Source organism: Coloeus monedula, assembly GCF_965178545.1.
Source record: "Coloeus monedula genome assembly, chromosome: 5".
NCBI lineage: Eukaryota > Metazoa > Chordata > Aves > Passeriformes > Corvidae > Coloeus > Coloeus monedula.
In genome coordinates, this window is record NC_138785.1 from 51,169,213 (window position 1) to 51,191,795 (window position 22,583).

General features: G+C 40.0%; 1 protein-coding gene across 1 annotated transcript in view; it reads right to left on the reverse strand.

Moving 5' to 3' along the window:
* Nucleotides 1-4,188: 4,188 nt before the first annotated feature.
* The window catches only part of LIMCH1 (LIM and calponin homology domains 1), a 176,732-nt gene continuing 158,337 nt past the window's right edge, over nucleotides 4,189-22,583 (reverse strand). Inside the window, exons 25-34 of the mRNA XM_082281829.1 lie at nucleotides 21,754-21,837; nucleotides 20,046-20,138; nucleotides 18,967-19,071; nucleotides 17,467-17,603; nucleotides 16,551-16,675; nucleotides 14,609-14,732; nucleotides 13,233-13,310; nucleotides 10,631-10,739; nucleotides 9,674-9,776; nucleotides 4,189-7,172 (exon numbers count right to left, since the gene is read on the reverse strand). Coding sequence (XP_082137955.1) covers nucleotides 7,147-7,172; nucleotides 9,674-9,776; nucleotides 10,631-10,739; nucleotides 13,233-13,310; nucleotides 14,609-14,732; nucleotides 16,551-16,675; nucleotides 17,467-17,603; nucleotides 18,967-19,071; nucleotides 20,046-20,138; nucleotides 21,754-21,837 — 984 coding nt within the window. The 3' untranslated portion in view covers nucleotides 4,189-7,146. The remainder of the gene's footprint in view (nucleotides 7,173-9,673; nucleotides 9,777-10,630; nucleotides 10,740-13,232; nucleotides 13,311-14,608; nucleotides 14,733-16,550; nucleotides 16,676-17,466; nucleotides 17,604-18,966; nucleotides 19,072-20,045; nucleotides 20,139-21,753; nucleotides 21,838-22,583) is intronic.

Below are 22,583 nucleotides of genomic sequence, written 5' to 3' on the forward strand. Positions count from 1 at the left end.
CTGCTTCTCCACAAGGTAAACACAGCTGATTCTACAGCAAAATCTTCCTATGACTTTCCACATTGCTGTGGGCAAAAGCACATTAGTCACTACTTTTGAAAGAGATAATGGCTTTTCAACTGCTGTGTACCCCGGTGTATCTGTGACAAAAGCTCTGAGAGATAACAGCTTTGGCAGAAGCAAAATGGAGAGGATGAGAGTTCAGGCTGGTTGATTGGCCTCTGCCACTGCTTCCCAGCACTGCCATCGTCACGTGGATGCACGCTGGACATGTAGGTGGCATTCTAACATACGTGGTTGAAAGTGGGTTTGTGAGGCTGCAAATTAATTTTAAAATTCAGCTTTAGTCCACTGGAACAGATCTGTAATTATATCAGTTAGTGGCATAGATCCCCTACTTTGCCATAGATCCCTTCTTAATGTCATCCTACCTGTTTCAAAATAATAAGATACAAAATGCATTTAGGAGTATGGGTAAGATATGTGTTAACTGGCTTCTTTTTTACATAGAGTGCTGTCCTTTTATCCAATGTTTTAAACTCAGCTGAAGGCCTGTGAATATGTAGAACAACAAGACAGAATGCATTTCATAGGTCTATCTAACACTGCTGTCTTGATATTAAACCTATGTAAAGCCTAACTGGGACATGGCTGGGCACAGAGGGTTTGCAGGGTCATGTCTGGCTTCAGTGCAAGGCTTTCCCCCTCCAGACTCTGTAAGCAGTGTCTTCCACTCCCCAGAGACCATGACAAACCATGAGTACTTCCCTCTGCCCAAGAACGGTTTCAGTATAAACCCACGGAACCAGGAAGGGCACCAAAAAGCATCAAATATGAGCCAGGCCAAATGTCTTCTAAAAAACCTCCAGAACACCAGTTCACTAAACAGTTCAGAGAGTTTCACCCTCAGGCTGGAAATGATCTGAGTGTTATCATTGTGTATCCATCAAGAACAACTTCAAACTGAGACTTGGTTACAGCACAAAGTCCAACACAGAAAGCCCATCCTGCAATCTAGTCTACTTCAACACATGAGTATTAATTAATTGACCACGCAGATGCCAAATCACTGGAATTCATTTTTCCTAAGAAAAGTTTGTAATTAGACTAACCCCCACCCCCCACCCCTACATTTAACATCTTTTGGTAAAATAGCCACTTTGTTCTCACCTGGCAATGTTTAGATGTGGTCCCAGAAAACTGCATTTGGAGGTGACACCTTCAATCCGAATGACAGGGACATATTGCTATATTGGGGATTATGGCAACACCTCCTTGGAGTTGTGCACACTCACAAAGTTCTATAAACCACCCCAAAGACAACCAAAGAGCACCTGGCCACTGGAAAATAGGGGATAGCCATTGCAAACCCCCCAAGTCCAGGTCTCTGGAACAGCAGTTCCAGCATTACAACAAGGAGTTTCCAGAGATGAGGATAGCACATCTCTGTTTCTGTGCTTGCAGTTGGAGTGGTTTTGTCTATAATCAGATGTAATAGAAAAAAAGGAATTTTTAAAATCTTGCTTTCTTTTCCTGTTTGATAAATTTTGTTATTTCAAGGAAAGATTTGCAGTTTGGCTAGTTTTGATTTAGTTTCTAGATCCATGACTGGCTTGTGCAGGTTTTAACCAGCAGGTCATCTGCTTAGAAAAAAATACATCTGTGAACTATGGATGTGGCATTAGCTAAGAGAATTTACAGTACATCACATGCAGTGAAGCAGATGGACTCCATGGATGAGTTAACAGTGACTTATAAGATTATCTTAAATAATGGAGAGGTTTTCTTCCTAAATGGCTTAAAACCCCATATGCTTTGGGGTTTAGCTAGCTTCACTAGCTACTCTTGCAGAGCATGGGGTTTTCCATAAGATCTACAGAGCAGCAGCTCCCTCTTGCATGTTTAACTGATGCTACATTTTATAAAAAATATGAACTAGAAAACAGACGCTCCCCCAACCTCTCAAATACCACCCCCCGCCCCCCCCCCCCCCCATACCATAGGACGAGTCATATCCTGTCCTGTACCTACTATCTCTTTTTCTTGGGCTCTTATTACTTGAAAAACTTGAGCAGCTTCCAGTTTAGTCATTTCCCCTTATCAGGAAATTCAGATGAAATTACATTCCCACTGGAGGCTTTTAAAAACTATATAGGACCTGTTTGCCTTTACAGGAGATATTTTACTGACATTTTTGTTTTCCCATCCAAGTGGTGGTCATCTGCACACTTTGAGTGTCCATAACCCCTTCTGATTTTCACTGCAGATGTGTCTCTGTCATCTTGTTCCCCAGGTACCCAACCTGGTAAAGGGGAGAAAAGGACAAGCCTCCACTTTGCGAAGTTTATTGAGTAACTACTTAACCAGCCTCCCATTACCAGGAAGGGGACCCATCTGAAACCACATCTTTGCTAAACTGGGCACCAAGAACTGTACCTAAAGCTAATTTTCTAAAAGAAGTGGTAGCTGCCTGCTTTTAACTATGCTCCAGAAGAGTTCTCTGGATAAGGATCAACACTCACAAGGTAAGCAAGTTACTGATGTTCATCACCTGTGCCTAGAGCCTCCCACAGCTACCAGCACCTGGCTGTGCTCACTGATGACCAAAACACCTGCTAAGGAGAGAAGAAAAATAAGCAAAACAAAGGGGGTTGAATGGAGGAAACTGAGCCCTTGTCCTGACAGTCCACAGTGGGGGGAAAGGGAGGGATGGAGGCATCACACCTGGACAGGATGTAGAGGAGACACAGCTCTCCTAGGGGGCCATGCACACATCCCTTTTTGCATGGGGTATCCTCTGCTCTGATGTTTGAACCTTAGCTGTAACAGCCCACTCCTCTCTCCCATCACCTCCTATTTCTTCCATATGTCCTCAGCTTCATCCCACTGCTCAACAAGCCACTGTCCTCTCCTGGGGCATGCCAAGGCCCTGTTAGCACAGTGGTTTCTCTCAGGGCCCTCCAGGCAGCCTTTCCTACCTGCAGCTGAAGGTCCTGGGGAGACGAGCAGGTGACACAACTCCCCTTTTACAAGGTATTCAAAATTATTTTGCCAGGTGAGTGCACCCCCAGTGGTTCCCTTTTAGGATCATAAATGACTGTGCAGGTCACATTCATTACAAAATAGTAATAATAATAACGATAATATTACAAAAAATCCTACCAGGATTGCCACCATTTACCCTGGCTCATAAGGGTCACAAATAGTGTTTGTCTGTGTGCTCAGCAGCCTTGGTGCAGAGCTGCTGGAGCAGAAATTGCTGCCTGACTGCCTCCAAATGCAGCCTCAGAGCAACCTCCAGTGGCAGCGAGCTGTTCCCGCAGACAGGGCACCGATGGCACTGCTGGGAATCCCAGCATGCCTCCGCCACCACAGAGAATGCTGGCCCTCACAGACACGCAGGAATAATGTATGACCAGCAGCACTGCCATTAAGGCACCAGGACAAAAATAAAGGAATGAATGAATTTAAAAAAATTAAATTTTCAGTACATCCCCATGACTCATCTAACAGCCGAGATGCTCTACTGGCACAAACCCCAACACATCATCCACTTAAGACCCGATTAAAAAGTAGAAAAAGGGGCAGTTATTAGCTTAAAATTTTGTGTGAACTTTCTTCTGGTGACTGGACAAGTCACACACTTGTTGCGATTCAAGAATTAGTGAGATACCTCAGTACATGCAAAAGTGAGCACAGACTCCAGGATCTTTGCTACGTGGAAATGGAATCAACCAAGCACATATTTAGCACTGCCATATAGAAAGTGCTTTGTTGAGTGAAAGTCTGAGCCACAGTCCACCAACACTGATGAAAGACCTTCTGAGGACTTTGGGGTTACCTCTCTACAGTAAGCCTTCTCTGCTCATCTTTTACTACAACAGGCACACATGCTCTTATGAATAGAGGGCTACAGCTTACAGTGGCAATCCACGTGCATTTTGCCATCTCAGCTACGTCCTTTTCATTGTCTCATCTCATATACGAAGTCCTGGGGAGCATAGCTTGGCTCAGCCTACCCCAACCAAGCAGTAGCCTCTACTTTGCAATCCAGGTTCATGCAACAGAAGTTAGTTATAATAAGTAAAATCAACACCACCAAAGGTAATCAACATTTTATTTATAAACATACATTTACTATAAAAGCTGTTGAGTTTTAGACAAGTTTTCCTAATTTCCAGAGGCATTTTAGAATAAATAGAATAAAGGGAAGATTAGCATAATTGGTATTCAACATTAGCCCCAGCTAGGACAGCAATCCTTGTCCCTGAATGGACATGCAGATAAGGATGGTCCCCTTCTGGTTCACCAACCTTTACGACATTCACTGAAAACTACAGGTGTACTGCATCAATAACACTACATAGCAAGAGTAGGGAAAAAACACACCATGAAAATGGGCTTGTAAAAAATAGATGGGTTATGACACCTGTTCAGATTCTCTGAAGTAGTAAGAGGCTAAATAAATTCCAAAACGTCTAAAACCCATTACATACATCGTACTTGCTCAGTAATAATAAATCATTTTTTGCAACAAATACATTTACATTGCAGTTCAAATGTAGGAAAGTGTTATTTTTTTCTGTTGCCAAAGTTCCTGATTAGAAATGTATCATATTAATGTGTTTAAACTGGAAGAAAAATGAAAAAAAGTCTCAGCCTGAATGAATTTGCCATGTAAGATTCCAGACGGAATATAAAATCAAACATAAGAAGTTGGCATGTATGATTCAGGAAACTGTTGAAAATTATTCTGTGCTGGTGAATAGATGTTCATTAGGGGAAAAAAATCGTCATCGTTGAGCGCTGCTTCATTTCGCTTTACGTACAACCAACTTTGCTAAAACATGCATATACAAAACTACCTGATAGACACTGGGATCAATTCCTAAGCAGCTCCAGAGACCCAGTGATGTTTCTGCAGTGCGATGCAATATCCCTCCCCCCTCGTTCATGCACTTTATCCCAGCCATGCTCCTAAGCCCTTTGGGCACTTATCCCTACAAGAATGAGAAGCGGACCTGACCTCTGAGACAACCAACCCTTTGATACACTTGGGAACTGATTTGGACATCTAACTCTATCACGTGGGTGAAGCAGTGCTAGAGGTTCATATCCAACAGATGCACAAGCATGCACAGTCTCATTTAAAAATTAGGTTCAGACATTATATATTCACATATCCTTAACGCAGCGCATGGAGTTACACAGATGTACCGCATCAGTTACGAAATCTGCTTCTTGAATTTCCATGTTACGCATTCTTTGTGGAAAAATGTTATAACAACCACAAGCAAAGAGTATGCATCCTTGTTATCAAAACCCTTTAACAGTAAATCATGCAGGTGGTTGATCAAAATACAAGATATCACTTTTAGTTCCAAAACATTTGTCTGATTTATTTTTTTTTTACTTAAAAATATTCCCCAGGTGAAGTCCATAAAGGACTTCAGCTTTTTGGATTTATTGCATCCATAAGTCATTGCTGACTGTGTGCAACAGCTTTGCATTTTATAAGGCACAGTATTAAGGAAGTAACATGTAACTTTCCAGCAGATAGTCACAATGTCCTCCAATGACATCACACGTGTGTGTTTGATGACACGCAGTTTTGCATGGTTATGCAACTCACTTGCAAGCAATTGTCTAGTATTTCAATAAATAATTGCTATCTAGAGAACAACTCAGAATTATTGCTTCCCTAATAACCACTTCATTTCTATTTACCCACACATCAAAAGACAACAGATATGCACATAGATAGAAGAAATCTCTACTCATTTAGCTTTATTGTGGTTTTAAGGCAGAAAAAGAACTTTTTTCCCTCCATTTGAAGATATTTTCAGTAACAGTTTACCAAAAAGAGCTAGGATATTTTACAGTTACAACACATTCCCTAACTTTGTCTGTGTATTGTAGATACCTGCTGAACCCCTGTTTCAATGAGCTGCTGGATCACTTCAGTAAGGAGCACATGCTTAATCAAAGAGCACAAAGGAACACTGTACCAAACACAGGCAAGGTAGTTTTTCTGCCAGCCTCCTCCCTGCCCATCTTCCATACTTCTGGGTTTTGCTGACTATTTTTGGGTAGTGGATGGAGGAACACAGGCTCAAGGTCATCTAACTCTCTGCCCCAGGGGGTACCCAAACCACACGTGTTTCTCTGCATGAGATTTCAACCAAGTGTAATGTTTTCAAGTGAACGAGCAGATGTTCAACCCACTTGAATCACTGATTGGCAAGTTACATGCCAAAGAGAAAAGCTTCACCACAGCATCAAACTGCAACTCGGAGACTCACAACTCAGCCGGGTCTGCCTGCTCGGCCGCCTCTCCCCCACATCACCTTTCATCGAGTTTAATAACAATACAGGCTGCTGAACTTACTAAGAAGGATTGCTCCTGATGGGAATTTTTCCATTGTTAATGGTATGCAGTCTTTAGGTTTAATGAAGTAATCTTTATTTCAGAGAATATTAAGCTATAGGCATGAACATTACTTGAGGTACACAAACAAAAAAATCCTATGACTAAAGGTGCAATAATTTATTTGTTTGACTTCTACCCTCCATTGAAGGTAATATAACCATAAAATGCTTCAGAATTACAGGATGTATTATCAAACTAGTCTCTGTATAAAAAAAGTTATAGCTTCAGTTATAACAGAGAAGTCGTGCTGTGATGTTTAGTTTTTCAAATGCACTGATTAGATGCTATCTTAAAATTACTTCTCAGCTCAAGTTGGCATATTCTATAAAGGTTCTGTAAACTTAAACTTTTTAATTGCTAGAAATATTAAAACAAAACAGTTTTATTGCATGTTTATTCTCTTATTACTTTCAAAAGAACAAGGTAACAGACTGGGTATCATAGGCATACCTGAAAGGTGGTTTTGTTTTGTTTTTATAGTACTTAGGCTTTGCCATCCCAAACACGGTCATACATATTTTGCAAATTTCTTAAGGAAGCAAAAACCAACGTATCGCATTTCAAAGGAGCAGGTGCAGCTTTGTTGTGAGTTTTTAAAAACGAGATGAGAGCCATCATGTCCATGGATTCAAGCTTTTACAAGTGATTGTCTGGAGGCAGCCGATACATATGAGAAGAGAGTTCCTTCTTGAAAGTTATTAGGACTGAAAGTCATGTCACAATGTAGTTGGCTGTCCAGCAGCTGGGTAAAAAAAAACCAGAACAAGTAATTGGTTACAAATTTTAATAAACAAACACAGATTTTCCTCACATGATCTCTATGATTAAAAGAAAAAAAAAGCATCTGGAGTTACATATATTTGTGCCCTGTTTTTCCTTCCTCCTGCAAAGCTGGGGCACTAACTACTACAAAGAAGGATTCAGCATAACTCCAATGGAAATGTATTTTCCTTGCCACCCATTGAATGCATTCTGCATGAAGTCTGATCTTATTTTACGCCCCAAGTACTTGTGTGTGTATTTATTTCAGGCTCTACAGTGGCAAAATAATAAAGCAAAGGACTGCTGACTCATCTTCAGCTGTGCCTAGTTTCTGTGACTCCTTGTGTTATTTGGCCATATAGGGAATCTCATTAATGTAGCTCTCACCTTTGACTTTGACACTCATCAACCTGTAACCATTCCCTGTGTTTGACATTGAATACAGAATTTCCTTCCTTGCGAGTTTTCGCTGAACAGAAACAACCTTCCAGTAAAAACCCCATCCACTTTTATCTGAAAACCAGAAATATTTTGAACCCTGGACCACTACATAAGCCTTAATGCTTTTCTTGTTGTCTTTTTTGATGATTCATTTTGAACCAGAATTATCCATTTTTTCAGATAAACTTCTGGGAGCCAAAATATTTAATCCAGATGTCCATAAGCATCTCAAAACAATGCTGACTAATCCGAGGTTAGTTAGAGACCGTCACTTCTGCCCACTGCTGCACAGGTTTCAGATGCAGCCATGGGGGCAGGAAGGCACAAGCCATGGAATCAAACAACTGTTTTCATATTTTGCAGCATTATTCCCAGAACTGAAAGGCAAAACACTGACATTGCACCAGTTTATTCTTAATTTCAGGTGTGCAGTGCATCAAATTTTAGTTAAAAATTGGCAACCAGCAATATTTGCAGTTCTATCAAAATCAGTCCCTTTGAATTGTCAATAACAGTTACTGTAGCTGAAATTCAACTAACTGGATTTTGAGATTTCGTATGACTGGTGGACACAGTAGGAAGAGGCAATCTGTAGTAAAAATTACAAACCCTTTGCCATTATTATTCTTCAGGAGCCATACATTTTCTCAAAATCTATTTCCTCTGTCATGGACTTGGTTACCATTCTGCTGGGTATGTACAAATGCAAAACATTGTTACATGAAATACTGCATACAGCTCTGTAACGCATTTTCTAGTAACACTGCTGTAGAAATGATGATGGAGAGAGTGATTTCTACAGCATATAAGCTGATAATTTATTAGAGCCTTTATCAATCCTCAAGGGACATCACTTTTTATTTAAGCAAAAAGGACTAAGAAGAAAAGGAAATTATAGCTTTTATACCTTCCTCTCTTTTTTGTGTAAAGATGGATGTGCACATCTGCATTTTAAGGGTCAGGACCTCATCCACATGAGGAAGGTTTATAGTATCAAGCATGAAGGGAAAAAGCTATTTATAAATATTTTGGGTTATATAAATAACGAAAAGTTGATAACATTTCTGAGCAGAATTTTAAAAAAAAAAAAAAGCCAAAAAACCGATTATACAATAGCACCCTCTAGCTCTGCTGATTGAGAAGTATCTCTTTCCTGAAGCATCAGAGAAAAAGTACCCAATCTTCTTCTGGAAAAGATAGGGAGGTACCTTTCCTACTCCTGGATTTCTACAGCCAGTGCTTTTGAGAGAGAAGAAGGGAAATAGTAAGTGAAAAGAGCTCTAGATGTCCACTTATCAGTTGGAATTGTAGGCAGTGAATATACCAAATAATATTTAACAGGAAGACAACAATTGCTTCTATTGTTTTCACATCTTAACTGTTTTCCACACAGTGGAAGCCAGCTGACCAGCACTGGTGACATTGGGGTGAAGCTAAAATGTTCCAGTAATTTGGCATCAGTCACAGAAATCCAGGACTCGGAAAGACATTTAGGTGACCTGCTCTAAGGCAGCAAAATGCATGAAGTTTTCTTTCTGACGTGCAATTGTCTGGCTCACTCTTCAATATTAATGGTAACCAACACTATTTAGCACATATCTGGGGATACCAACACAAGGATTCACTACGAGTTACAGAATGTTCTTAATATTTTACATGACCATTTTGTCCACAAAAGGGAGTCCTAGAGACAAAAAATGGGAACTTCTCCAAACACAGGGTCCTAGATCAGGTAGAATTATCTACATTGTCTCATGCGATGTGAGAGATCCAAGCCTCCAGGTCACACAATATGCATGCATAGTATAGGCATTTATGTTTATGCACAGAAATAGCCTTTAAGTCTAATAGTGCTGAGCAGAGATCCTCTGGGCAAAGTTTAATGGGCTTGGAAATCTTTTCTGATATGAGAAAATAATTAAAATGGCATGGGAAGACTCCTCTTCCCATGGTGAAGAGCCTGAGTGTCAGAGCCAGACAAACCCACCAGTTAAAACCATGGCAACAGTATTGTTAGAGCTCCCAGTACTTGGTACTTACTTCTGGATCGGATATAACAATCGTTGCAGTTAAGAAGACCATTTCTAATCCTGACATCTGTGCCACTCGCTGCATCTCCCAACTGTCCCTTGCAAATGCCACACTGTCAGTTGAAGAACAGAGAAAGTAAGACAGACCACGCCCTACTACCTATCACAACTCTTCCCAAATTTTTACTTTTGTTTCAGCAGTTCTTGGAACAGTGAGAAAAATACACCCCTAGAACTCAGCCCATACTCCTGGGGAACACTGCAAATCTGTAAGAGGGTTTTTATAAAGTCAAAAGTGCTTAGGACTGGATTTGAGCAGCCTCCATTTACACAGAAGTGAAGTCTAATGATTATATGGGACATCTGACTTTGAGGTTGCATTCGGGAGCCAGGCCAGTTGTGATGGATAAAGCTTAAAGACGCCAGAGATATAGTCAGGGTAAATGTCTAAAATCAAAAAAGTCTTCACAAATGTCTAATATCAAATGGGCCAGAGATAATGGAAATGGATACTTTCTAAGTTCTCTAAAAAACACTTCAGGTTATTTCCAGACTGAAACACCCCAAACCAGTCAAGAAATATTTCTAGTCAAAGCTTTCCAACCATGAGACAGATCAAAGATGGCTTTGGGACTGACTGTGTTTTTGGAAGGAAGAAAAGACCACCTAAAAAAATAACAAGGTAAATAATGTTATATTTAAAAAACAATGAGCACAATAGAGAAATTATATGATGCTTCTCCCTGTAAGTAAAGAAGCTGAGTTTGCTTGCTTGATCACAGGTTTTAGTCCAATTAACATGTCTGACTGCAAAAAACATATTAGTTATGTTATTTCCACTTCTTTACAAACACACTAAGACAAAACAACCATGCAAACCCCTTGGCCCTCTCATTTTCAGTTTCACTTCCACTCTACTTGCACTGTGCATGACTCGAGATGTTTCTTAATAAAGCAAGAGACATACCCTGAAGCACTGAATATGGAAATAAAGCCCGAGTGTTTCAATAATCATGGCAGCTCCTTTTCCAAGAGGGAGACCACAGGTAGAGCAAAGCTTCTTCCCACTGACAGACCTAGGAGACAAACATGGCTGTAAGAAAACAGCAACTGATGCTAAAATGGAGCCAAATGTTTAGATAGGTTTATCACCAGGGACAGGATGAGAGGAAGGAGCACTGGAGGGGTTTACATAAATACACATTGACCCTTCAGCCATGCTACTGAATCAGCCTGCACGTCTGCCTTCCAGACAGGCAAGCGAAGGACTTAAAATGCTTGAATGCACAGCAGCTCAAGCACATCTCCCTGCCAGTCTGCTGTGCTAGATCAAGGGAGATGCAAGCCTCTAAACAAGCCTGGGTGGCAGGGAAGCATGCCTGTGGATTCCTAGAATCACAGAATGGTTAGGGTTGGAAGGGACCTTAAAGATCATGTAGTTCCAAGCCGACTGCCACAGGCAGGGAGCCTTCCACTACACCAGGTTACTAGGGATGGGCAGTCCACAGCCTCTCCAGACAATCTGCTCCAGTGCCTCACCACCCTTACAACAAAAGGTTACTTAGACATAGTCAATGCCACAGCAATTCACACAAATTACCTGAGTCAGACTCTCGGCCTGGCAATTTTTGAATTTGTTTACAAATGGACTTGCTCACTGCAAATCAGAAAACAGGGATGCTATTCTTGCACCCAAACAAGCTGGTGAAATCCATAGTGACAGCATACAGACCAGGCAGTGGCTGACTCATTTCAGCTTGTGCTGCTGCAGCCCCTTAGTACTACAACTAGTTGGACAAAACCTGAAATTGCATCTCCATCTGCAATGCAAAAAATACTTCAACTCACTCCTTCAGCAGCCCTGTCTAGACCTCTCTCATAAATCTGCAGTTGGATGACAGCTGGGTGAAAGTTCAGAGCCTCAGGAATAACTGGTGCCCTTTTTCAAAATGGTTTTAATAGCAGTGCAGGTGCCCACTTCTATGGGTCTCACACTCTTCCCTTCCCACCTGCCTGTCAGCCTGACAGAACTGATGCCTGGCCTAGTGAGATGAACCTGAGACCAAAAGGGATCCCCTGCCGTTATGTGTCATCCGTGCTTTTTTCAGCCAGGGCTGAAACTAGGAGAGAAACTCTGCGATACTTCATGAGTTTTGAGAAGACAATTTGACGAAATCCTACCCAGATAAGCAAGTTTACAATCTCTTGCTTTAAGGTTTTGAGGCAGCAATATTATAATAAGCCACCAACAGAGACAGATCTGGACTGCAGCATAACAAAAGAGCCATTTTGGAAAAAGAAAAAAACCCAAAAACCAAAAAAAAGAAGGAGAGAGAGAAAGAGAGACAGAAGCAGCAGAAAAGCTCATCACAATTAGAAAACTGTCCTTGCTTCTACTCTTGAGCCCACCATGTACACAGATAGCACAGACACATGACTGTCTTGTCGCTTCATTATCATTATTCCTTTTAGAATAACTTCGCTGTTTTTTTTTTCTCCACTCCTACAACCTTAACCCTTCTGCTTCTGTGTTATTCCTGAGTTCACCTTTGTTTTTTCTTCTTCTCCACTATCAGAGTTACTATAAGAGCATCTTGAGAAATTTTTAAGAGTTTTCTAATGTTTTAGAGGGAAAATGAATTACATCCCATCCATTGTTTACAAAACTAAGATTTATTTCAGGAAAAGATCATGGAAAAGATTCTCAGATCAGAACATAGCTGCTAAAAAATATGAAGCAGCTATCACAACTAGCGACCTTTAGCAAGGAAATGATCTGCAATCCTACCAAAACTGCAGCTACAGTTACAAAAACATAATAAATTGTTCATGTAAAAAATTCCCAATAGCTTCATGTCAATGCAAGCGACATCCGAAAGAGGGCTTTGCTCTGCAACGTGAAGAAAAATGTAATTTAAATAGAAAGAAAAACCTGCTGTGTTCTGTGTTGTATTACTTCACCCTATTTAATAAGCAAACTGATTTTAACATACCCCAAATTATCAGTGATTTAATCAGGCTACAGTTAACATTTATTTAGAGTTGGTACACATAACTCACTGAAAGATGTACAGATTGCTTGAGAGAATCAAATCTCTAAGAGATTAGCATGATTGTGGGAAAATTAAAAATCAGCAAAAAAGCAAAGTGCATTTCTAATTTGGAAATTAAAGGAAGAATTTCTTTTTAAATCAGCAAGTGACAATGTCTCAAGCAGACCTTACTCCTGAGCATGTGACAATGAAGACATCCTTTGGCTTAAGTGCTCTGATCTCACACTTTGACTGAAGTTTATACTGTCCCATTTCAATTTTATTGAAATTTCAATGGTCAAGCCGAGTTCTAAAGCTGCTTTCTGAACTGTGTTATTTGAAAACATAATACCATTGAAGCAGGCAAGAAATATGGGAGAGGGAGCTACATGTTTATCCCATGGATAGTTATGAATTGCAACATTTAGCAGACTTAATAGTGCATCCACATAATACTAATGTGATTTTCACTCTGGCAGTTCACCAGCAACTACAAGAAGTGTTTGGTCTGCAAAATTCCTTATTGACCTTTAGTACCTGTTGGGTGACTGACTCAGAGCAGCAGGCGAGCAGGGAGATGACGGCCCAGATCGGAAGTTCTCATGATAGCCTGCCCTAAAATACAGCAGAGAAGATGCATTACTACAGCTGAACAACAAATAAAAACAGGTTTTGTATGGAGAAACTCGAGCTAGTGAATTTCAGGATTTTTGGTTCTGAGTCTTAGTCTGCTCGCTGCTGCTCAGTCAGGGAACTCACAAGGTAATCAGCCACGTGGAGATTCCTGCCTACCCCACCAATCCATCACAGCTCCCACCATGATGAAGGAGGGTTAAGCCAAGTCACACCACACCACACCACACCACACCACACCACACCACACCACACCACACCACACCACACCACACCACACCACACCACACCACACCACACCACACTCTCTGTTGGCCCTTTACTGAGTAAAAAGGAAGCTACCAACAGTGAAAGGTCCTTTATTTTGTTAATGGTTAATTTGTATCCAAGCTACCCTGCAAAAGTTTGGTGAGAAAAACCATGGTTTTTGTTATCAGAAATCATAGGATTGATTCAAACTCTAACTGCTTAAAACAGTTTACAGATTAAATAACAATTTTCTCACACACACAAGCAGTTTATTATGAAGAATAGGTAATCAAACCTCAATCTACATTAGTTTTGACTGGATACAACCTTCATAGAGGTAACAGGTTCTGCAGAAGACTGTGTTCATTTATATGCTAATGAAAACAGATGTTCCTTTCTCATTACACAGCTACTTTTTGTAAATATTAGGCAAACAGCTCCCACATTTACCAAAAGAATTGGTGTTACTGCTCAGTAAGGCTTACTCAAAAGCACAAGGCAAAGCAGCAAAGAAAGAAGACCTCACCAAAATTTACAGCAGAAAGAAAATACTACTCTACATGTATCTTCTTTTAAAAGGTATAATCTTTAAAGGACTAGAAAGTAGCAATCGATGTGCGTTTGGAAGATGGGGAATGAAGCTATTGGATATCAGCTTCAAAGAGGCAGACATAACCTGACATTCCCACTCTCATATTTAGCTACTTTTTAGCTATAAACGTTTGTCTCAGGAACTTAAAACAAATTAAGCATATGAAAAGTTATGCAGATATATGCTAAAAGAGTTATGAAGAAAGAGGAGAGAGGCATGCAGGAGGTGCGCTCCCTCATGAAATTAGTAACTGTGGTGCCTGTAATGAACAACAAAGTGGATAAATGTTAGCAGTCTCGATGGGAAAGCCAGACATGAAGGGTGTCTTCACACTGCAGGACTAATCAAACCCAACCAATAGAGAATGCTGAGCAGGAGTGTAAGGGAGAACAGAGCAAGTAGGACTTCTCTATCTTTTCAGTAACCTTTATGTCCTCACCTCCTTGCTTCCCCTGTGGAGCTCGGTTGCTGTCCCACAGTCTGGCCCAGGAATGGTCTCTGCCGACCGTCCTCTGTGCACTGTGGAGATTGCTTTGTCAGCAGCTGCTGATTCCAGGAGATATCTACAACAAGAGGTAGGGAAAACTCAACATTTGAGGTAAAATGCTTTTGTCAAAATTTATAGACCATCATGGCTTGTGGGCACACCATAAAGGAGAGAGGTGTACTGCTCCTTAAAACAAACTCCTCAGAAATCCCCCTCAAAGTCAGAGACAGGCTTTGGTACATCAGCAGATCTCTGTGGAACATCGTTCCTTTGCATTACCTTCACATAAACGTGATCTACCCTGCTGCTGAATCTACTTCTGAAGGGGGAAAGGGCAAAGTCAAACAGCCATCCACAAATAACACTTGGGAAAATAAAGTATTGTTGTCATAATGAAGGAAACACCTAAGAGACTGAAACTTCTGTGGTGCCAGGGGATCCAAACTTCTCAACAGCAAGAGTTAAAGGGATGGTATAGTAATTGCTCTCCATAAACCTACTGATAAACAGTAAATCCTTCATAATTTTCTTCTGTGCTTCAGATGGCTCAGTGACAATAACAGCCTCCCAGCAATAAGCAATGATCTGTGTGATATCCAGGCAGCCAACCATCCTATCTTTGAGAAACAGTGCATTACCTGGACCCTGCAAGGTGAATTTTGTGGCTCACAGGCTGGGGAGAAGCCTTACCCTGCCATGCGCCAACCACGTGGTTTAGAGAATGAAAACTTTGCTGGGGCCTATGAAAGGCTTGTTACCTATTTTTGATGTCAAGGCAATAAACCCACATGCCTGATTATTTAAGGGCTTAAGAAGGGAGCAAGGATGGATGGGATGCTTTAAGAGGCAAGAAAGGAGCCGTAAGAATACTTGCAGGGGACCAAATTGTTGAAAAGAACCTAGAAAAACCCTGAAGCAGGGTCATTAGCAGAAGTAGTTGAAAATTGTCAAACCCGTTAAGTTTGCTTAATCACTACTACAGATCCCCAAGGATGTGTTGCTGGGTGATATATATTCAGCTTTCTTTGTGCAACTTTTATCAAAGCACTAACAATACAATAAAATTGAGACAAGGAAAGCAGACCTACCAAGTTTAATAGACTGAATTTGCATTTGGAGCAAGTAATAACACTGAAAACTCTTCTATCCACAGACACTTCATTTTTTAGAATAATGAACTTTTATGGAGGACTGAAAACAAAAATCTAAAACTTGATTTCAAAATTTGCATTCACTTTCTGTCTTTAGTCCTACCTATTTACTTTCCAGTGTTCACTTATATTAGGTAGATAATGATGTTAAATTCATGAATTGACCTTTTTTTTAAGAGAGACCCTCATGACAGCAATGCTTTGGGGAAATTCCTTCCTTCAAAAACATCAATACTTATGGCAGCTAAAAAAATAAATTAACTTTAAATGTCATTAGACATTTCTAATGATGAAACTGAGGCAGGTGCCACTTTAGGCTTGGCTTGAAAATGTTACATATCACATGTAGTGATTTTTCCTGGACTGAAACAGACATAAAGAATCTAATTAGGTATCAAAACACAAAATAAGTGTTGGAAATATGCTCCCTGTATCAAGATAAATCCTATATGTATGTACGATTATGTAAAAGATTAAAGATAACCATTTTAACTGCTACTGTGAACATGCAGGCCTATAAATGAGATATCTGCTGCAGAAACTCTCATCTCTGATGAAAACAAGAAGAGTTTAAATTTCACCTTAACATATTCATCTTTGCTAACATAAAATAAATTTTTAGTCTGAAACATTCCAATTTTGAAGATATATGTGTACTGTCAATTTCCAAAATTCTTTGAGTTAGATTTCTGCCTGATTTCTATTTCTAAGGAGAACACATGCATAGGAAGTCTTACTCTCACCCTGAGTCAGTGGCAGATTCAGCCTGGCAGGTGAGCTCCGCTCCATCACCGGCATGTGGTGCTCCTGTTCACTTCCTCCTTTCAAGATACCAGTTTCTGGGTATCCTGAGAGCACTTTATTTCCACTGCCAATAAAAATAAGTCACATTGTATAAATAAAGCCAGGAAAAAACTCACCTAGAATGTAATGGCAAAATCAGACTTTTGAATATCAGCCTATTTTTTACAAAAAGATTTTTGTTACTGTGTCAGCAATGACAATAACTTCAGTGAATTAACAAGTTTGTCTCCCAGTAGCCCAAGTCTTCCTGCTTACCTTAAACTGCCACTCAGATGTGCTGAAGATTATTTTGGATTTGTGGAAAATGGATTTGTGGCTTCTTTGACAGAAAAAAAGCTTTTATCCGTGTTCTCTATACAGTGCTCAGCATCATTAGATGCCTCCCCTCTTTTGTGAAACCTGTTAATTATCAGTTAAGCAAAGCCCAGGACTTTAAACAGCATCTGGCAATTTTGGGTATGGCACTTCTGAGATAGCCAGGCAATTTCACACAGGTTCTGAGTGAAAACAGCTACTGCTCCTTTATTCCTTCAGATGACTTGTGAAATGTACACAAGACACAGAGCAGTGATGTACAGAGATGTCTGAACTGTCTAAGGTCTGATCTGGTCGCTGTGACAGCCTCTTGGCAAAGCCATACAAGGAAAAGACAAGCCTTCCAATATGCACAACTAGCCCTGTGCAGTGCCACACGTGTGCCAGCCTGCGTGGCCAGTGAATATTGATCAGGATATATTGTATCCAGGCCACCGGGTGCTGGTGCTCCAGCGTCAATCGTGGGCACATGTGATATCCCAGAAGCCAACAGAACACAAAGCTCCACAGGGTTATGAAATGCTTAGGGTTAATACATACCTCCTCTTTTCTTGCCAGAGTTCATTTTCCTTGCTCCTCAGAGATGGCATACTGTCCTGCTCCCAGAGCAGCTTTTTCTGCTTTGTACCTTCTTTTTGTTTGCCTTCCTCTGGAAAGCTGTTTGAATCAGTTGAGTTCTAGAAGACAGAGGAAGAGGGAACAAGGAGCTCCCTTTGAATTTGGCATTGGCACACACGTGGGAAAAGTACAGGCTTCCCCTAGATACATTGTGTTGACACACATTATCAAAAAGAACATCTCACATTTATATAGTAGAACCATTTGATCCTGGTAAGGCTAACTTTGGATTTAATTAAGGCTCTAGCTGAAACAGCAACTAGTTGGACTAAACTGAGCATGAAATAAGTTAGGGACCAATTATGGTGTAAAGGATGGCAAATCAAAACTTTCCATTACATACTCTTTGGCAGAAATCCTTGAATTACTTTGAGAGTCTAGACAGTCTCCCATTGGACTTGCGAGGACTTTGTGAGTGGCCTCAGCTTGTTGTCTCTGCCTAGGAGCAAAGCATTACTCACATGCACTGGGCATCCTCAAAGGGCAACACCAGTACTACTTCCAAAGTGGGGCTGGAGTGGTTCATACCAGACTCGTGGAGCTTGAGTAAGCAACAGCATGAGATCCTTCACTTCTGGGTGCAGGCAGTGTTCTGACTGTTGCATAAGCAACTCCACCAAGGAAGTTACTGCTACACAGCCAAGTGGAAAATTGGCCATGGCTGATGGCCCTGCACCAGGGTGAGTGAGAACAGGGGGCAGGAAGGGTGAGAAGAGAACCAAATGATACAGTACTCCTAATCCTGAAGTTGAAGGGAAGAAGGCAGATGACTGGGTGCAGGCGCCTTACGCAGGAGAAAATTATGACTGTGAATCCCACACTTACTCTACTGTGATCTCGCCTGGGGTGTCATTCTCTGATCTCTGCAAACACTAATTTAATTAGATGCTAGATGCATTGAATTAAACATTCTGTGCTGCATGAGTAAAAAAAAAAAAAAAACAAACAGAGAGTAAACATTTCTCTGTTTTGCTGCTTTCTAGGAGGGATGATGGGAGAGAAAAGGAGGAAAACTGGGGAGGTAGGATTCAGTCTCATCTGAGATATACATAAAGCATTATATTACATTCGAGATTTTGGATTCAGAGAAACCACTTAAGGTTTTGTTGGCTCTGGAAGATAATAAAAAGAAACAGATCTTTTCACAGCACCAGTTAAAGAAGAGAGGCAGCTGCAGAGAGGAAGTTATCACTCTCTGCTCTAGTTGAAAATGGGATGGTAGCAGTTTGCTTGGGAATACAGCTACTCAGTTGTGAAAATCTGTAAGTTACAGCACTCTGAGGTATCACTAGTTAAAGAAGGCACCCAGGGAATACCCTTACTCTTTCTGCTCCTAGACTTTGATAGCCTTTAGCAAAGGATTAAACTTTTCACTAAAGATGTCTTACTCTTCAGTGCCTTACTACTCCACGAGAAACTCACCACTGTCTTGTTTCCTTCAGTGGTAGAGGAAGAAGAGGAGAGGAGCTCAGCAGAGTTTGAAGAAACAATGAATGGAACAACAGTATCCTCAATTATCTTGCGTTCCTAAAGAAAGAGGATCAGGAGAGAGTGGGGGTTAAAAATACAGAATGTATCTATGAGCTTATGAAACACAAAAGGAAACGAAGGTTTGGCTATGTGCCATATTTAGATGGCTAGATAAGGACTTGTGGTACTAAGAATAATGGTAACACCTCAATTTTTAATTTGCTTCAAGGTTTTGCACTTCCATTTCTTTTACCATTGCCATAATTGAGATAGAATTTACAAAACAGGAAAGAATATTTCACTTGGCATGGAACTACTGTTTCTCACAGCACCAGTGTATTAAGTTTAATATAAAAATATGAAATTACCCTTGGTACATGAAAAACTTATTCTGAAAGTTGAAAAAAAATTTCTTGTTTAGATCACAAGTATGTCCCTCAAGCACAATGAGAAACCATTCACTGACATAATGCATAGACAAACTTAAAATATAAATATTTTCCAGTTTCCTGCAATAATGACCCACATAAAACAGAAGAAAACCACTATCTTATAGATTGTTAATATTCCACAACTGCAAGCTTGGAACATCTCCTGTGGATTTTTAAATTTTTTTAAAGGCCAGTTACAAAATACCTACATGATCAAGCCCAAGGCAGACAACAATTTCATCTGGAGTTCCACCAAGTCTAGGCACTGAGTATATGCCAAAATACACAGGGCTCTGCCTCTGGAGGGAACTCTGAGCGTGCCCAGACGCAGCTGTACTGACTCACCCAGACCTGCATAGCAATTAGACACCTCCACTTTTGCGGAGGTGCTGAGGATACCTGTCCAAATATTTAAATATTTTTCCTCAACATCTACAGCAGTGTTTAAGAGAAACAATCCTCCTGAGAATTCAGCCTTAAAGAGCCTTTTAATTAATTAATCTAGGTATGGGATTTTTTTTTTTTTTTGTTTTACATGAGTGGGTGCATTTAAATACAAAAAAAAGGTCAATAAACAAGGTCCTCCTTTGAGCATTATACCTCCTCATAGTATCTACGCTCCTCCTCTTCAACTTCCCTCTGGGCCTTTTCCCATTCCTCTTTCAGCTTGTCCTGCTCCTTCTGATACTTCTCCTGTACATGAGTAGAAATGCAGGTAAATTCAGAGCATTCAGTATTAGGAATAAATTGTGTAGTATCTCCACATCAAAAATGAACTTGCTAGAAGTGGTTTAATAAGAAATAGGATGAAATAAAAAGATAAAAATTGGAAGCATTCATGGGTGTCAAAAAAAGCTTATTTTTCACTTTCCCCACTTCTTTCTAGGACTCACATTTAACACCTTCAAATTTCAAGGAACTTTTGACACATTAGAAGAAGTTTAATTTGTTAACATTTTTTAAATCTTTGGTCAGAAATTAAGTTTGTGCTCAAAAATATTAGTAATTCCTTGTTTATCTTACTGTATTAAGTTTCAAAAATGTTTCACAGACCCTGAAACACTGAGACAACGGTTGTACACTAAAAACTTCAGCAAGGTAGCATACAAATGAGCAAGTTTTGCAGATATTGGTACTAATTTAAGAGATATGCCAATATAATTTAAGAATGATGAATAACTATGCAAGTTTAAAAGATAAGTGAATAGCGTGTAAAGGTTTGAAGAGAGTAAGCCTATAATTAGCTAAGTAGGTTATTTTCTTCCTTGATGGGATGATTTCTTAAGAATTGTTTTCACAGAGTTTTGCACAAAAAATATTTCAAAGAGGTGTTTAAAATTGCTTGCCAGAACTGGTTTGAATATGGAGAAGAATGGTGACTTCCATTTTCCTTTTAACCAGTTCCAATGTCTGTTCAAATTGGAAACCACATCTGCTTAATCCAGAAGAGAAGCATTTATTATTGAGAGAGCACCCACATGTGCCAGATATATTAGCAGAATTTTACACCATTTTAAGAGGCGCAAAATTGGTGATCTCAAGAAAGCACAGAGACACACAAGTCCTTTTTAAAAGATTAAAAGACAGCATTTTATTACTCTCTATCCTTTGACAGTTGTTTGCTCTTCTGTTACATGGAAGAAAGATATGATTTCTTTGGGATCAAAGCTAATCACAGTTTCAAAAGACACTCCTGGGAAATTCAGGTTCTCACGGCCCTTGTATTTCCTCCAGCTAGGACACAAACCTAGAACTTTTAGAGTTTACTCTACCATTAGGCAAAACTAATGGTTATCTTGAAGATACTTCCCTCTCTCACAAAACGCTCTCAAACCCAAATCCTTTCATGTCCAAACTCAGTTTGATATTTTCCAAGAACAACCTGTGAACAAAGCAGAATTCTACAAAAATCTATTAAGACCATCATTTTAAAGAAGAGTTGCACAGGCATCAGGGTTAGCAAATTGTCAGTCTTGACAAAGCGTGTCCAAGTAATTAAGTGTTTTGTAGTCTGTGCTTAACATAATTTAAATGTAATTGAGGACCAACAGATTTGGTTTAACTCTGCACTGGATTGCAGAACCAAGCCCTTTTGGTCTTTCCATGGAGTGGGGAAGGGAGACATGAGAGTGCCTAAACCACAGAGAACATGTGTGTGTGTGTGCTCATTTATCACTCAACTGCCACAGAATTCACTCAAGGATCCACAGAGGATGTGGAAAACATGACACAAAATGCCCAGCTTTTGTCCAAAGGGACAATCCAACAGCTGAACCACACAATGGAAGACATACAGTTTCTTCCCTACCTGAAGCAAGCGTTCTTGCTCATGCTGCCACCTTTCCTGGCGCTTTCGCTCTTCTTCTGGATCCCAGGACCAAAAATTGAAACGCTTACGTGAAGGAAAACCAAGCTATTAGACTGTGACACTGCACTTCACACGGCTACCAGAGAAAACTGCACTTTGCCTGATTAATCCTGGCCAATGATGTTACAATGGGAAATTGAGAACTAGATAAGGATTCTCTCAGTGAGCAGACAATATTCTTGGCTTCACTGACACTTGGAATTGCCCATAGGTAGCCACATGATAAAAAAATAATTTGGTTTGTGAAGAAAGGCTTGGGAAACTTCAACTGAAGTGGGGAAAAAGAACCTAAAAAAAGCTCTAAGCAGCACTGAACAGAGCCACCTCCAGGGACTCAAATTTAAAGAACATACATATTTTGCTTCTCTATAACCTTCTGCACAACATGAAAAGCAGTTTTAGATTGTAAAAAATATTCTCTCATCTTATGTCTGCTAGCACAACAGCCTATAGTCTTGCTTTTAATTTTTATCCATAATGAAATAAATCCTCAGGCTTCACTAAGGATCCTAAGACATGACGTGTTTAAAATTGTTATAATCAAGGGCAATTTTAGATAGTTGCTGTCATATTCCTTTCCACTATGAGTACTATTTGAATCTCATAGGAAAAGATTATGTCTATTTCTATATGACAAACAGAATGTGAAATACTGTGTACTTCAGAGTAGCATTTGTGGCGTGTTGTTTTTTTTTGTTTCATTGAGGAAACAGAAGAATAATGAAGTCCTTTCATTTCTATGCATTTAAAATAGAATGGTTAATTTAGAA